An 18,177-nucleotide genomic window follows, 5' to 3' on the forward strand; every position below is an offset into this window, starting at 1 on the left:
ATTCAGCTGAGTATTACTAACACTTGTTAGTATTACTTGAGAGATACTTATCAGAGATTCAGAACAGAAAACTAAAATTTAATTGAAATACAGTTCTGTATCCTGACTGTGGCAATTGTTAAACAAATCTGTTAAATTTATATGATAAAGTCAATTTTACTGTATATTAACTTTAAAAATAGAAATATGAAAACTCTCAAATACTTGTCAGTATCTGTCACCTAAGACAGAATTAAATTATCAGGGGTAATTCTTTATCCATCTTTTTGAATAATTTAAAAAGCAAGATCTAGTACTGTAGTAATATTAGCAGTGGACTGGCATCTCAAAAATTTTGGAGCTCTGTGTTCCAAATTTGACTCAGATCATAGTTCTGAGGCTATAATCAAATCATTAAATCTGAGTATCCATTTCTGCACATGTAAATATCAAGAATGTAATAGAATGTTTTATTGGCATGCCCAGGGAATTAAAAAGAGAAGGAATACAATTTAAAAGATGTGGTTTAAAAAAAAAAAAAAGACAACTCAGATGAATGTCATTCTGGTATTCATTCAAATTCTAGTACATCCTCTCCCTCCAATTTAAAAGGAGGGGTTTTATACTACTAACCAAACTGAATTTTTATTTACTATTTTATCTCTTAATTAGGGAAGGGAGAGGTGTGTGTATAAAATTATATTAAGGATAAAACGTATTTGTCCTTCCTAGACTAAAAAAATATATATTAAACTGAAAGTTCAATCTATCAGACTTCATACAAATGAAGTGTTAAAAGATCATCAGAAAAACAAAGACTTATCACCATAAAATGAAGTTTCAAATGAAATACTCACTTAACACCAGTAATTTGGACATCAAGTTCCTTAGCACATTCCAAGAGATGCCTACAGTTCTTCAGGGTAGTGCCAAACTTCATGTTACCCTCTTCGCCTCCAATATTATCTTCTGTTGCAATATGTAGTAAGACCCTAAGAGAAGGGGAAGATGATTGGGGCAGAGTTGGTTTACATCATCATCAGCACATGTGAAGCCTGAAGTTGTAGGAAGTATGTTGATTATGTTGCCAGTGCTCCCAAATCCAGCGACGGTTGAATCAAGTGAACCTAATGAAAAACAATCCTGTATAGAGAAAAAACTAGCCATTAGGGCCTAAAGCATGAAGCTTACAAGGACGGGAATTTGGAAAATGCAGGAAGTTAAGACTCTGTTGTAGCAGCAAGAGTCAGTGGGCTCTGTAATGAAAGACGACATTACTTTCAAATGAAGTCCATCAGTCCATAAAACCACCTAGAAAGACTAAATTGAATAGCAATGCCATCACTGTCTTTCAGTTAAGAGTTATCAGGGCTTTTACATGTTTCAAGTTTCCTAAACTGTTCCAGCTGGTTAACCTTCTACCACTTATTTTGAAAATTCCCATTAATCTCTTCCATCTTACAAAAAAACTGGCAAACTTGGGAGTTATTTACTGTGTCTAAACAGTAGCCTTTTAAATACTGATTGAAATCTACTTGGTATTTTCTTCCAAATTATGACAACCAAGACAAAATGAGACTGTCTCAGGAGATACTCAAGTAATTACCAACCACTAAAACCCACTAATATGCAAATGCTGTTTGGAAAACTGTTTTCCCAAGGAAGTCCTGATGAATGACTGCTAATCAGAAGGGGTTAAGTCTCATAGAAGCAAATTATTCTTCCTTTGTGCAGAATCAGCTCTATTAAGAATGCACCATCCACTTTACAGTTAGTACAGTAACCCCAGCTCAGGGCTTATCTTCAGAAGATCACAGAACAGAAAGATTTTTCTAGAGATAAGTGGTTCACTAAAATTTCCCCCCAAAGGCCTTATCCAAATAAAGGTTTTTAGGGCAATCAATCCTGTCAGGACACCTAACAATATCATCAAAGTTGGTAAGAAAATTATAAATGTACAAGGAAAATATGGATAGGATACATACATACTTTCAGGACCACACATAATAACCCTATAAAAGCTAGCAATTTTGTACTAATATAATTTTAGTAGATCCTAAAATCTTGACATACCAGTTCATGACAACATTAAATCTGCCTTTTTTTGCTTTTAAAAAGTAAACTTTTTAATTAAAAAAAAAAAAATCTTCAGATACATGCAGTTACAAGTTAAAAAATATATATTAAACTTCCTATTCAAAGAGAAGAGTGGGTCTTAAAAAAAGAAACACCTGCATCTACAGTCTAGGTTCCTAAGACACTGTCACTAAAGACAAACATTTAGGAACTACAGCCAAAGGCAGATTAAACTCCCAGCCAACCAGGAAAAAGAGCTGACAATCCTGTTCCCAACATGACAAATAACTACTAGTAGGGTTGATGTGACTATGAAAATACATCTGTGGCCCTCATTTTATTATTCCAACAACCACATTTTCTTGCTTGAATTAAAGATTATAAATTCCTATTCCAAACTGCCCTTATCTCATCCCAGCTCTACAAGAAGGACCCAGAAGTGGGCACCAATAAAATGCTAGTAGCATCTTCCATGACATAACTTTAAATAAATTTAAAAAAATAATTAAAATACATAGCACTGCTCTACGTAAATGTCCTTTTCCCAGGCCAAAGACAAACCCAAACCCTAGGCCATAAGGTAATATTCCCATGTACTTGGTTTTACACTTACTTGGCATTTGGGTGATTACGTGCGATTTTCTTCAACTCAACTTCATTGTCACATGTCATGATATTCACTCCAATCTTTGCTGCGTACTTTATTTGAGACACTTGCTTGCAAGGACTTATATAAATAATGTTTTCGGGAGACACACCCAATTCTTGCACTAAAGCCATTTCAGTCTATAAAAACACATTTTAAAGTGTCATCTAAAAGGCAACATTTCTATTACTTTTCATTTAATTACTACTTTATATATACTATCTTTGTTAAAATCCTTCAAAAAGGTATAACTACCATCAGAGAAATCTCATGGTTTAGAATTATTTTGCTTTCATCAGAAGTTAACAGTCTAGCTAGCTCCAGCCTAAGAATGAGGAACAAAAAGTTCTTGATTAAAGACTTAAAAAAAAAAAAAAAAAAAAAAGGCTTTTTAAAGTCTCATCTCACTGAAACTTTCCTTTCATTGGTACACCTGAAAAGTCTGTACATTTCCATTAGGCTGCGAATTTACACAAGAACTTAAAAACATCCACAGGTGAAACTTCCTTGCAATTTTTCTAACTAAGTTAAAGTGAGTTCTAAAATGTTGCATCTCAGTGACAAAATAATGAAAAATACTTACTTTACTGGAGCAAGCAAATCCAGTTCCAAGAGCTGCCAAAATCTCAAGTACAGCTGGAGTGGAGTTGCACTTTACTGTGTAGAATGGCTTGATCTGAGCCACTATGTTCTGCCACTGACTGTGTTTCTTCACAATCTTTCCAAGATCTCCCACAAAAAATGCATTTTTCCCCGTCTGTTGTGATTGTGAAAATAAGAAAAAAAAAAAAAAATCAAAGAACTATTGAAAATAAAGTACCATAAGTAGTAAAGAACTCCCTTTTTCCTCCACAAATGAGCCAAGATACACACTTACATACACTCCCACATTTAAGGCTTAAGAGCCATTAAGATAGATTCAGCAAACACAGGAAAATCCAAACACCTTTCTTTTTAAACCTGACTTTTTGCTGTGCTAATAAGCTGGCACGTAAAATATTCTTTGCTTTGCTTTTTTAAAAAACAGTATCAATTATAGGGACTTGCAACTTTATAACTGCCTCCATTTGGGGGGACTAGAGGAGGAAGAAACCACCTGTTTCCTTCCATGCTTTGCTAAGCTGTTCAAAGTATTCACTTTGGTAGTTCAGGATCTAATTTCCTATTACAGTGAGTAGAATCAGGAATGTTAAACAAAATAAGCTATATATCTCCATTATAAATTGTACCTAACGGCAAACAACAAAGCAACACAACTTAAACAATGTTTAAGGAGACAAAGTTGGTAGAGAAGACAAAGAGAATGACAAAATTTTATTCAAAAAATACAGAAGCACACTGAATGCCCAATAAATCTGAGTAAGGATACTCTTCCCTCAAAATTAAAAACAGATTTTTATTAGGGATCTGGGGAGATCAGTAATGATTTTATCAGGGTTACTCTAGGGGTCAAAGGATTGTAATATGTCAGGCAAAGTAGAAGTCACTCAATGCTGGATGGCAGACAATAATCTTATTTATAAGACACAACACCTAAATATTGTTTGAAAAGCCATGAAGACCGTATTACTACTTTCAATTCTTTAATACACACTTGAAAATGTACACTATTGGAACATACTGACCAGGAAACAGGATTGGAAATCATGGTTTTTGCATGGCAGATAGGGGATAGTTATACTCAAGTTACTCCATCATTTCAAGATATGCCATTCCTAATATTTTAGAGACACAAAACTTATTTTCACTTTAATACCCCCCCAAAAAATAAAAAAAGAAGAAGAAGAAGAGGAGGAGGCGGCGGCGGCCATTATGGCTACCAGCAAGAGAACTGGGACTTAAAAACAACCCACAAGATGTTCAGTTGTAATCACTTTTGAGCCGTAGAATTAGATGACAATGCTAGGAGAGCACAGGATTTCAGACCAACCCTTACTAAATGCTACTGAATGTTGGATAATTCAAGATTGTGGGACAAGAATGAATGAAAGGAATATTTCAAAGATCATTATCTGGCCCACAAAGAATGTTGCAAAAATTAGATAAAGGAGAGCTCAGCATTACTTCCACTAGGAGGTTCTCTAGTGACAGGAGAGAAAATGGTTTGGTTATACAACACACTGAACCGTATGGCAAGTGTCACTCCCCACCCCCCCCCCAAATTTTGATGGCAGTAGAAAGAGAACGGGATTTTGCAGAAATGTGGGGAGATTTGAGCACATCTATAAAGGTTAAGAAGATTTTTGGTATTCTATGACCAAATACCAGTAACACGAAAACAATTCTTCAACAAGTTTGAGGAATATGGGAAATTAACCCCAACAAAGAAACAAATTTTATCAGTAAGGCCATAAAGATAATTCTACCACTAAATACAAAACAAAAATAATCTTAAGTAACAATGAATAGGAGTCTGTAGAAGCGGACACTTGGTGTAGTAGAGAGTAAACATTCTGTGTAAGTCATCAAATTCTCATCCAACATACAACCAAGATTATCTGAAATATAAATTATTATCTATTCAAGCATATAGTTGAGGGAAATAATTAAGAAGCCAATTAGTGACTTCAACATGTGACAACTAGTGACAGCAACATAACAAAAAACCAGAACATACAAGAGTTGGGTGCTAAAAGGCAGAGCAGAGAAAGAGCTATAAGGAAGCCTTTGTTTTAATGTGGGCTAGAAAGAAAACCTCACCACTACTCAAAGGAAGTGGGGGCATAAAATTAAGACAACTTGAATAAGTTAACATCTGAAAAAAGTACTTTTATCAGACTAACATCTTGGAAATAGAGCAATGTTTTAGAATTCAGAAATTTATAAACACTGTATCTGAGAAATATGATATGGCACACTTACCAGGGTATGTTCATAAACATAGTTATCAATAACATTTCCAAGGTTTGTTCCTTCATCCAACAGGCCAACGGAGTAGTTTGCATCGTCAAGAAATCCTTTCATCTCAGCCGTATTCCACAAAGCCGAAAGTCATAAACCAGGAAAAACAAGAAGACGGGCCACCAAGCCTTATGTCTGGGTCCTTAGAATATGCAACAAACTGTCAAAATAGAAGTTTTTTCAAAATCTGAATTATTTCACTAGTTAACCTTAGCGTAGTTGTCAATGCAAGTGTGCTAAATGCCTAATTAAGTGAGGAATCTGTGATCACTTAACACTTGCACACTGGATCATCTGATATCTCGTAGTGCCCACTTTAAAGTGAATGTGTATTTTATACATTTAAAAAAACGGAGCTCAATATGACAATTTAACTGCACACATGTGCAGTTTATTCCCAGTCAATACAGTCACCTTATTTACGCAGAGTTGTAGACCTAGTCTGTTATTATTTATCTTGCTTTTTTTCATAACACATAAGAAATTTCAGGAAAAATTCATTCTAAAGAAATAAAACTAGTGAAATACCTATCTGCAGCCAAGAAATTAAAATACTGGGGCGCCTGGGTGGCTCAAGTGAGTTAAAGCCTCTGCCTTTGGCTCCGGTCATGGTCTCAGGGTCCTGGGATCGAGCCCCGCATCGGCCTCTCTGCTCAGCAGGGAGCCTGCTTCCTCCTCTCTCTGCCTACTTGTGATCTCTGTCTGTCAAATAAAATCTTTAAAAAATAAAAAAAAAAATACTGGTCTAAGCTTCAATACACTGCCAGCTACATCCCATGGCGTGCTAACAGGTAACTACAGATACAGGTCTAAATTCTACAGCAGGCAAGAAAGTAAAGTAACAGCAATGGGAGGAGGTAGAGTGACTTTAGCAGACCATCTACAGCTTTGATACAGACTGTGCAGCTCTCACCTCAAGCTGAAAATGGTACCAGCTACACCAGGTTAGCAATGTTAAAGTTTCTTATGAAGTAAGCGGAAATCCTTATTGGACTAGAAGTCAGAAACCCACATGGTTTTGGCTCTAACATTTAATAATTACATGATCCTAGCTCAATTTCTCTAAACTTCAGTTAATTATATTAACTACATCAAAAGGCTGCTGTAATTATATATATATATATATATATAGAGAGAGAGAGAGAGAGAGAGCGTGTGCACGCATATGAATAAAAAATACTTAAGTGTTGCTTCAGAACAGAGCTAAAATTAAATCGCCAATTGCCAGAAACACAGAAATGCCACCATAATTTAAAACTAGGTACAAGCTAGGCACTTGGTACATCCTAAGCCATTTAGTAAGAACTCTAAAAAGGCAGGCTAAATCTAACCTCTTTCCTATGAAGAAATCCTTCCCTTCCCCCAGATCACCCACTCTCCTCTGGGTAGCATATACTGTTCTATCTTCTTTGCTGAATTCACTGGTCCTTAAAGGCTGGTTTAGGCAAGAATGTCTTTTAACATAAATAAAAAGTCCATTACCAAAACAAGTCCTCCAGACAGGATACTCCTCACGTCTAGTACTGATTTCTGGTTGCTACATTAATAATGCGCACAGGCCATCTCTTGGCCATCTACTTTAAAACTTGCACAGCCTTTCCTGTCATTCTTGATTCTCTCTTTCCCTCCCTCCAAGGCTGCTGTATGTGTTCACCTTTGGTGATGGTCCTCATCTGAAAGGTATACTCCATTTCAATGGTTCTCAAAGGGTCAGATTTTTGAATGCACCAAAACAAACTCCTCAATAAGCCATAATATTAATCAAATTCCATGACAACCAATACTTAGTTTTTAACTTTAACAACTTCATTTCCAAAAAGTCAACTACATTCAGTTTAGCTCACAAAACCTTTCAAGCAATAGCAGAAACAGAAAAATTAAGGATATTTTACAAAAGGAGTTAACCTAGGCATATCTAAGTGAGACTTATTATTTATGAAGTAAAACAGTAGCCTTGACCTTCTCTAAAGGTTGTTTTATCAGGAGTGATGTAAACCTGTGCCCAGAAAGCAGACATTTTAGGCCTGAGGATACATTATTTATTTTAAACAACCTTTAATAATTAAGGTGAATATCCAACTATGCACTAAGGGAGAGAAAAGATAAAGGTTATTTATTTTTTTTTAAAAATCAATTCAAAGGTAGGTATAAGAAATTACAGCAGGAACTTTCAGTTAGGTTTAGCATTACAAATCTTTATGGTCAAACACCTCTCATTTGTATTATCAATAATAAAAAATACGTAAGACCTTCAGCCCAATATTTCAGCTACGTATTTAACTGGGAACCATAGGTTATTAATCATGGACCTCCAAGGCAAATGCTGCCAAAAAGTCTAGTTTAAAGTCACAAAGATATGTACCTCAATTTCCCATAGCTGCAGTTCTTACAGAAAGGGTGATTCTCCTCTATTGTAAGGATTCTCAGTACTTACAAACATCAGACCCCTTCCATCAAGTCTTATCTGCTGAATGTCTACATTCTTAACAGCAAGCATTTAGGGCAACGTGCCAGGCACTGTTTTAAGTACTTAATACATATTAATTTTCTCAATGCTTAAAACCATAATAACGGTATTACCACCATTTTAGAGTGAAGACACTGAGGCACAGAACAATTAGCTCTAGAGATGCTGATGATCAAATTATGTTTAAAACGAAAAAAATCTGGGGTGCCTGCGTGGCTCAGTCATTAAGCAAGCATCTGCCTCTGGCTCGGGTCATGATCCCAGCATCCTGGGATCAAGCCCCGTGTCAGGCTCCCTGCTCAGCGAGGAGCCTGCTTCTCCCTCTCTAGCTCCCCTGTGCTTCTGTTCACTCTTCAAGCTATCTCTCTCAGTTTTTAAATAAATTTAAAAATCTTTAAAAATAAATAAATAAATAAAAGGGAAAAAAAGGTCTACCAAGCACCCCCACCCTTAGAAAAGAGGTTTCCTTTTTTAAGAAACCCAACAGTAACTCTCAGTCTGATAGAGCTTTATCGTATTTCCATAATCAAGTAACCATTTCTCAGATATATAAATCCCCATGGTTCTAATAATAAATAAACTAAATTCACATACGGTATGAAAATATCCTATTATACCTACCCATATCCTTTTAGCCTTTATAATTATTTTCTAGATTTTTAACTTTGTTGTTCCTTCTGCATCTTTTGTCTAATTCTCAGGTAAAACCCATAAGTGAAATTATTTTTTCCAGGGACACCTGGGTGGCTCAGTTGGTTAGGCGTCTGCCTTTGGCTCAGATCATGAACCCAGGGTCCCCAGTTCAAGTCCCACGTCGGGCTCCTTGTTTAGCAGGGAGCCTGCTTTTTCTGCTTTGTGCTCTCTCTCTGACAAATAAGTAAAATCTCTGAAATTACTTCTTTTAACCCATTTTATCAACTGTCTATTTATATGAAACAATGTACACCCATATTAACAAATGTATACACCTCCATAACCACTTCTATGAACTTGAGTTCCCTATGTTCCTTTTGCTGTGAATCCCCAAATCTACTTTAGCTAATCACTGAGCTCTTGTCACCATAGATCAAACTTTTGAAGAGGTGAAGTAATTTTAAAATATAACCCAGAACTAAAACAGGTGACAAATAATGAATGACATGAATAATAATATTAAAAAGCGCATCCTGCTCTAAGTGAGGAATGGTTGTGAAATCGTTGTATTATCACTGAAATGTAACTCTCACTTCAAACGTAACCATAGTGTTAGTTCACCAATCCCTTCTTAACTTACAAAAGGACTCTGATGGAAAAATAAAATTCAATTACTATATTGGCAGTACTTAACAAAAAGAATGAAGGGACTAACACACCCAAACCACAAAAAACAGATGTAGTATGTGTAACATTATTTGATTTCCTTACTTTTACTGAGCACTGCAATAAAATTGTTAAACCAGCACTAACAAAGCCTATACACCGACAGTGGATGTAAGTGAGCTCTAACTCCTTTTACCGTGGATGGTCCCTGAGGGTTTTTTCATGTTCCAGTAATTCCCAACTCAGAATAGGTGCTCACAAACAGGTGGACAAAGGTGTCACAACTCCTTAAGAATGGGGAGTTCTTAAGCTTAGGATTGGCTTGTGACAGAGAACTCCTTCAAAGTGTTGAAAAAGATGGTCCATCGTTCACATTCTTTTTTTTTTCATTGTTCACATTCTTAAGGAGCCCCAAAACAGGATACAAAAGTGACCCACATATAAATGCAAAGCTCAACTGTCAGTTACTGTTAAAAACTAAAAGTCATCCTCAGGAAAAACTATTACCTCTAAAGCATATGCAAAACATAAAGACCTCCAGGTGAGAAATTGTCTTAACACATTCTGAGCTAACAAACCCTTTGTTCAAATGAATGTCACTTGGAAGCCCAAGATTTCTAACAACTAAAAAGACTGAAGTAGGTGGTTAAGGGAAGGCTGGTTCTTTCCTATCCCCTGTATTTACCCCAATCTCACTGAAGGAAAGAGTCCTAAAAATAGTTCATAGTCGTTGCCTACCTTTCTTAACAGGTTAGCAAAAAATATTTTAAAGCTCCACCATCTCAAAAAGGTTTATGTTCCACATTTCTGCCTCAAAGCACTAAAGAAGTGTTTTGCTAGTTTTGCAAGAGGCATTTAAAGTTACTTCATGTTAAACCAAAAATCTAGGACATATACAGCATGTCCTACAGAACCAGAATGAAAATATAAGTGCATATGTGTTGTGGGTGAGCAGTTTATATATCAGATCTGCCAAGTTAATCTACCTCAATTTTAAATCCCACAGGGAATTTCCAGACACCTCACCATTAAGGATACCCTCAAACCCAGGTAATGCCAAAGTTCACCCCAATCCTCTAGCCCTGAGTGTTCATTTCCAAAAGACACTGCACCCTTTTTTATGGCTTATAAATCAGAAATGAGACTGATTTACTGGCTCCAACACATTAGGACACATTATGTGGTCAGCTGCTAGACACTGAACTGTTTACATTGAACTTCAGAAATATCTACTCTGTGTAAATCTTGGATTTCCAAATAGAGCAAATTCATTTTTCATAAAACCTATGAAGTTTATTTTTTATCAACAGACACTAGGAAGTATTCTCTACTTATAAGCCTTCAAGTCATGTTCACAACCAAACACCTTACCCATGTATGGTGAAAGCAAGCTCAGCTTCTTTCACGCTAATATAATTGCTGTAATCACAATACTACTTTTGTAAGTAATTTCCTCTTAGATACTGTAGCTGGGGAGAAAAAAAAATGTTTAACATTCCTTATTTACGCCTTCATATTGGTGCTTTCTGATAACACATTTTTTTTTTTTTTCTTTTTAAAATGAAGAGCTGCCAAAGAAACAAAAGGCTTCAAAGAACTGCGCACTGCTTCCTGGAGCCTTCCATGAGGCCGCTGAGTCCTCATGTTCACTGAGAGCGTAGCTCCAAGAGTAGTGGCTGCAGCAGCTGGGCACTTGCCTTGTTACACACCTGCTACAAAGGCTTCTATAGTTGATTGTACTTCAGAAGAAACTGATACATCTCTCAAATAATCACAAGATAATTCTGGCAGCAACAGCCCACTTGACACCAAGCTGGATGAATATGAGTCTTGGATTTCTGAAGTGAAGACCTCCCTGGAAGTAGAACAGGGAGAGCTGAAAGGTTGAGAGTACTGTTTCAGATACATGTAAGCAGGAAACCCAACCTTAATATATCAACCACTTTTCTAAAAGGACGTTTACTCATTAAAGAATGAGAACTTGAGATATTTTGAAATTATAACCACTACTGTAAAGACTAAAAGCATTTTTTTGTTGTTTTTTAATATATAATTTGAGGACTTAAAACTCAGCTCGCAGCTTTAACAATAGATACAATGCTGTCGAAGTCACCTCTGCATTCTAATTCTGAGAGACATGTTACTTACCACATAGAATGCCTTTGGGCAAAAGAACATTAGAAGAGGAGTCTCAAAGAGGACTTTGGCATTATAGATGCCAGGCCTGGAGAAGGTTCGAACTACCAGAAACAGTGACAGGAAGCTACCTAATGGAGATGGTACAAACTTCCAATAAATTGTGAGGACCGTTAAGACCACGTGGATTTTTGCCATACTGGACTGAAAGTAAATGATAGAAGACCACAATAACCTATACTGGGTACTCGGAGCCTGCTTCAATCAACAGTAAGTGGAAAGCCGGTAATGGCAATTAACATCCTTAAAAAGTTACTTTTCAGGTGATGAGGTTAAAAAAAAAAGAAAGAAAAAAACAAAACAAAACCCTGACTAACCCTAGAGGAAGATTATTAAAGAAAAGAGCAAGAATAGGAGACACATTAAGGATGGGGGGAAAAAAAAAACCCAAAAGAAATGAGCCCAACAGGTTAAGTTTCAAGTGCCCAAGTAAAAGCTGACCCATGACATATCTCAATATTCTAAATATACAACTTAATGAGAAAACAAAAACATAGGATTTTAATACCCATATACTTCTACAAGTGCAATTGAAAGATTAAGCTCCCTTTAAAAAATGTGTCTTGACTATTTGATGTGAAGGCTAATTTTTTCTTCAATAAGTGTATGTACCTCATACAAGTAAAAATATTTAAATCCATCTTGGTAATTAAGATGCAGTATCATTAAAGAAAACTACTGTAATACAACATGAACAGGAAACATATAGCTGTATTAATCTTAAGCTTTCTGAGCTTTATTGATGTAGTATAGGGAATAACTCTTTAAACAAATCCATTTAATTACTATTTTGATTACCTTATAGGGCAGATCTCACTGTCACTTCTCCAAGATTATATATAAAACTCATGTGCAATGTAATGACTACAGCAAATACAAGGTTAAGAAATAGAATACCTTATAAGCCTATACATCTTTCCCAGGTGGCAGTGGCTGCATGTCCCCTAAGCATGTTCATGCTTTTCTAATCATCATTTCCTTGTGCTTTAATAGTTTTATTGTTATATATGCCCCTAAACCTTGGCTTTACTGGTTCTGAACTAAAAATAGCATCCCTGTTATTTTTCTACCACAACTGACTTCTTTTGTTCAGCTTTATAGTGAAGACAGATATGACGAGAGTCCATCAATTTTCGCTGCTGTGTAGTATTTTGTGTAGATATACCATTTATTTATCTGATCTGGGTCTATGGGTTATTTCCCACATTACTTATTATTTATGACATAATTTCTATTTTTTATGTACCTAAGAGACAATGCTATTCAAACTATGGCCTTCAAACTAGCTGATCCAGAAGTTAAGAATCAAGCAGTACACAACTTTACACTGTGGTACAAGAGACTAGCTTGCTGAGTGGCAGCTTAGGTAGCACTGGTCTAGGGCTACATAGAACTGCTAGGTTTTTAGTGAAAAAACGTTCTTCAACTCTTGCTCATTTTTCCTTTTTTAGGTCTTTTTTGTGCTTTTTACTTGTGGGAGCTCTTCATGAATTTAGGATAGCAAATACCTCATTTGGAGAATTATTTAGGGATTTTCTTTTTTTTTTTTTTACAGTGTCCATGTTGAACATACTAAGACCCCTTCCTACTCTTTGGTCATGCCCAACAGAACACCATGTTGACCAGCTGACCATGTTGAACCTAAATAAGAAGATACAACACTTATTTAGGAGCTCTTTATAAACTGGCATCAGAGGATCCTTGCAGCAAAAAGCAAGAAATAGATGAAAAGAAGAGGCATGTATTCAACACAAACCTAATAATGTCTGCATAAGCAAATAAATCATAGTAGGGAATTCTACCCTAACAGCATGGTAAAGAATTCAACAAATTTGGAAAAAAAAAAAATCAGCTAAAATATAAAACTGAAAAGCCATTACAAGTTAAAGTTTTTTATTAAATATAAGAGAACATCTATTTCTTATGATTCTTACTAATTTATGTTTTAAGATTACAGGTATTCATGTTCACAGTAACACTACCTTAGAGAAACACTGTCCAAGAATTTTCTGTGATAACTGAAATTTTATCATTACCCAAAACAACAGCATTAGCCACATATAGCTCCCAAGCACTCACAATGTGGCTCATGCAACTGAGAACTGAATTTTAAATTTTATTTAGTTTTAACTTTTAAAATTTAAATAACCACCTGGCTAGTGGCTACTGTACTAAACAGAGCAGTGCTAGAGGATGCTATTTTCATAAGAAATTTTAAACTTCTAAGGATCAGGTCCACACACATCACAGATTAAAACCACCCCACCTCCAAATAACTTTGTTCAAGGTAACAAAGATCAATTCACAAGTTTACAGAGTTAAACTGTAGGGGCACAAAAAGTAACAAACTCCACAGCAAGTTCAGAAGAGAGATTTAAAATGTGTTTATGTAAGATAATGAAGAAAAGGCAAAAAGTTCAGAGAGGAGCATTTGAAAATAATTTGTTATTTTATTATTTAATCAATAATTTAAAATAATTTGTTATTTATTATTTGGGTCCTTCTTCAAGACAAGTAGTTACAGGCATTTAAGACCTTATGGTGGCTGAGTATGGCCCAGACAGGCTGAACATCCGTCTAATCCTTGTAGCTCAGTTTGCTGCACAAATATTTTCTATTCATGCCATAATGTTCCTCACATTACTCAGTGGAATAGAGGAAAGGATGGCTAAATCTTTGCTTCAGTTAGCTTGTGACAAACTGCTTAAATGTGCAAGAATGACCCTGGAATGGAGGTGAAGGACAAAAAAATACTGGTTTCCTAAGCACCTCCCCTGCAATAGCCTCCTTAGGGTTCTCTGAACAATGGCCAGCACAAAATAGCCTATTTACCTAGATTTTATAGTTTACAAGGTACAAATGCCTTATTCACTCCTAACTGGAATTAAGTGTCTCAAAATTTCAGGGGGAGAGGGGAAGTCTCAAAAACACTGAAATAAGGGACACCTGGGTGGCTCAGTTGGTTGGACGACTGCCTTCGGCTCAGGTCATGATCCCGGAGTCCTGGGATCGAGTCCCGCATTGGGCTCCCAGCTCCATGGGGAGTCTGCTTCTCCCTCTGACCTTCTCCTCGTTCATGCTCTCTCTCATTGTCTCTCTCTCTCAAATAAATAAATAAAATCTTAAAAAAAAAAACAAAAATACTGAAATAAGACTATGTAAAGGGAGCATAATGGAACACAAAAATTGGTAGCCATTATTAATTCTCCTGGCTCAACTGTCTTTTGTAATAAATGCAAGAACCATTTTATCCCCTTTAAAAACTGATCTATACTGATCAGTATAGAGGGCCAGTCTTTTTGGCCCTCACAGAAAAGATCCAAAATTTGCCTAAAGAAAAAAAGCCACATTCCCCAAACACTGTTTTATTCATTAACATATCTTCACATTGTGCTTATACAGAATACTTTCCTGCTAATTTACACCAGCAGTGAGGAACCATCAAGTACTATCTTATGTATGCCAGGGGATACTAGCAGTTTTATTCAGGTTTTTGTTTTGTTTTGTTTTGTTTTGTCAAAGAGCACCAACAACCATTAATGAATGTTCTGTCGAATTTGTTTGCATCACAGAATCTGTAAATTACCCAAACTAAATGTTCTCCATAGTAAATAAAAAACCCAACTTTACTGACAACAGCAAAACATGAGAAAACAATACTAGTAAATTCATACAGAACATTTTTCCCTTAGTTAAAATAATTCCAATTTAGTTACGGTAGATCTTATTAAGGCATATGTAAATATCACCAATCAGGAGACAAAAAAGGAGTATTTAAAATGCTGAGGATTCTCATGAAGTTTCTATTTGAACATGGTCAACTACTGAAAACCATGTAAAATATTTTTGACAAATTTTAAGAGCCCATTTAAAGCACTCAATTAACTGAAACCTATTTCTAGATTTAGATACAACTTTTAAAAAGTATGTGGTAATGATTAATTCAATCTGACTTCATTACCAGGTCTGCCAATAAAAGTAGTTGGTTAAAGAGAATTTAGTTTTCTGGTATGCCTGGGTCGCTCAGTCAGTTAAGCGGCTGCCTTCAGCTCAAGTCATGATCCTAGAGTTCTGGGATCAAATCTTGCATTGGGCTTCTCCCTCTGCCTGCTCTGCCTGCTGTTCCTCCTGCTTGTGTGCATGCACGCACTCTCTCTGTTAAATAAATAAACTCTTTAAAAAAGAGAATTTAGTTTTCTGGAAAGGACTATTTAAAATTTTTACATTAGGCTATTTTATTAATTATAAAACAGTGGCAGCTAAAATAACTTGAGAATCACCCCACAGGAAAAAAAACACCAGCATAAAGCCCTGAAGAACTTTTTAAAGGCATTAAACCTAACTTTGAAGGGAAATTCTAGAGCTTAGACCATTTGTATAGAACTAGTGGAGTATTACACTGTTCAAAGAGAGTTCACATAGCTATATGCTTTGCAATGCCAAGTTATTCTCCACAAAAGCCCGTGTGTTAAGCCTTTTAATGACTTCTGGTTTTCCAAACAGTACTATTGCTCCCCAGGATTTTAATGTCTAATAGCTTCTATCTAAGGACATTTCTGGAATGTAGAACTTTCTCTCGCCATTTCTACTAATTCTAGTCAAGAACCTTTGGAGTCACATCTTTTCTGAATTTAAAATTTCTCAGATTTTAGAATGGTATTATAGTACACACGTATACACACACACACACACACACACAAACATTCTCCAAGAGGCCAAGCTAACAACCTCTAATCACAGTATTTCTACAACAAAATTTAGGAATATCAGCAATAAATGGAATAAGATAAAAACAGCACCAGCTCAGCTCAAGGTCTTGTTCCCAAAGCAGTTTAGGTTGCTTCTAGAAGGCTCTAAAAAAAATTTTCAAGTAGCTTTTAGACTTCAGAATTATATACATGAAGAATTATGGACCTGTAACTTTATAGCAAAGCTTCTAGTACAGTTTTGTTCAATAGTATACATTGTACCTGGACATAATCAGTTACTCTGGCTGCCAGAAACTGCAGAATAAATATCTTTAGTATATTCTACCTGTGTTGATCCACCCCCAAAAGGAGTCAACTATGGACTTTCCCAATACTACATTAATTATTTTAAATCAAAACTACTTTCCTAGATTTGGCAGAATCATTTATTAACCTTGTATCAGTTCACAGAAACAAGCTTAAGAGGAAACATCGCTAAAAATATTAATACATTATATTTACATTAAAGAGAATTCAATTAAATGCCTGCCTATTAGATGCCAACTAGACCCCACCCCAGAAAAGTTAAATCTCCAAGCCAATGAGGGTGAAATATTAGATATTCTGGAAATAGAACAGATGACTAACAACAATTAAGAGATAACTGACTTGGTACTGAGATGGCAATAACAGCGCTTCTCTCTATCATGCATGCAAGCCACCTGGTTAACACACAGCTTGAGTCTGGTTTGGGTAGGGTGGAGATTCTGCATTTGTTACAGATGATGCTATAATCTCAAAACCCACATTACATTAACAAGGGGTGCTTAATACACTCAAAAATGAAAAATCATTGTTATCAGTTTAGGGCTAAAGGAACTGTTCTAGTTATAGCTATGATTTAAAAAATAAGCAGTTTGCTCAAAATCACATAGCTAGGAGAAAGCCAGTATGAGAAATCCTCCAGTCAGGTTTCTGTCAGTAGAACTTTCAAGAAATCCTACTATTTAAACTGTTTATTTCCCCCTCTCTTTAGCTTTGCAAATGTGTTGAGAAGGTCTAGTTTAACTTAGAACATTTTTATTTGATAGAATTTATTTAACATCAAACTATAGAAACACTAAATTGATACCCTAAAGCTTACTGAAAACTTCAATTATTTCCTCCAAGTCTCCGGACAACCTAGAAACAAACCTTAAAACCTAAATGTCAATAGTAAGAAACCTATAATAAATTTAAAAAACTCTACAAATCTAGCAGCACAAATTAAAAGAACATTTTTCTGTAGTATTATATTTTGCACGAAGTTTTAAGTAGAGTCCAAATTTATCCAAGAAAATCTGTTCAGAAAGTGACATGCTGGGAGACATACATTTATCATCTCTCAGTAAGTCCTCTAAAAACAACCAATTTTTCCCCACAAGCTGAGTATTACATAAAGTCATTTTATAAAACAATTATAAACTCAGGTAATCACATTATACCTGGCAAGATGCTCAAACTATTAAAACAAGATTCACCTCTTATATCCCATGCTGTGGGGGCACATAGCTTCAGTGAGTGGTATGAAGAACAGAATCTTTTGCTCTATTTAAATATCTCTTTTTCAATTAAGCCAAAATACTTAAAAATTTACCAAGTTAACAGCTGAATGATAGAACAAACCACTGCCTACACCTTAAATTAAAAACAAACAAGAATACAAAATCTCTCCAACTTCTATTAAAACCTGGATTTCCTAAAACTTGGGCTTGTGGTATGTACTTAAGTATAGTAATACTTGTTACGTACTCAAAATAAATTAAGTGATCCAATCACTGGTAAACAATGCATACAAAATTGAATCAGTATACCCTGTAATTGTCAAGCCTTTATTTTTAGAACGTTTAAAAAAGATCTTTAAAAGTTACTTCACTTTAAGTGAT

At 35.5% G+C, this 18,177-nt stretch overlaps 1 protein-coding gene across 4 annotated transcripts in view; it reads right to left on the reverse strand.

Annotated features, from left to right (window-relative positions):
- Positions 1-18,177, reverse strand: part of AZIN1 (antizyme inhibitor 1) — a 30,830-nt gene that overhangs the window by 7,694 nt on the left and 4,959 nt on the right. For 2 of the 4 annotated variants that reach the window (XM_032315931.1, XM_032315928.1), the window contains exons 3-6: positions 5,564-5,762; positions 3,285-3,458; positions 2,669-2,841; positions 837-971 (exon numbers count right to left, since the gene is read on the reverse strand). In XM_032315931.1, coding sequence (XP_032171822.1) covers positions 837-971; positions 2,669-2,841; positions 3,285-3,458; positions 5,564-5,665 — 584 coding nt within the window. In that variant the 5' untranslated portion in view covers positions 5,666-5,762. Of the gene's footprint in view, positions 1-836; positions 972-2,668; positions 2,842-3,284; positions 3,459-5,563; positions 5,763-11,077; positions 11,245-18,177 lie in introns of all 4 variants that reach the window. The other 2 variants (XM_032315929.1, XM_032315930.1) reach the window with 2 other exon arrangements.

Source organism: Mustela erminea, chromosome 16 (genome assembly GCF_009829155.1).
Source record: "Mustela erminea isolate mMusErm1 chromosome 16, mMusErm1.Pri, whole genome shotgun sequence".
In the NCBI taxonomy this organism is placed as follows: Eukaryota; Metazoa; Chordata; class Mammalia; order Carnivora; family Mustelidae; genus Mustela; species Mustela erminea.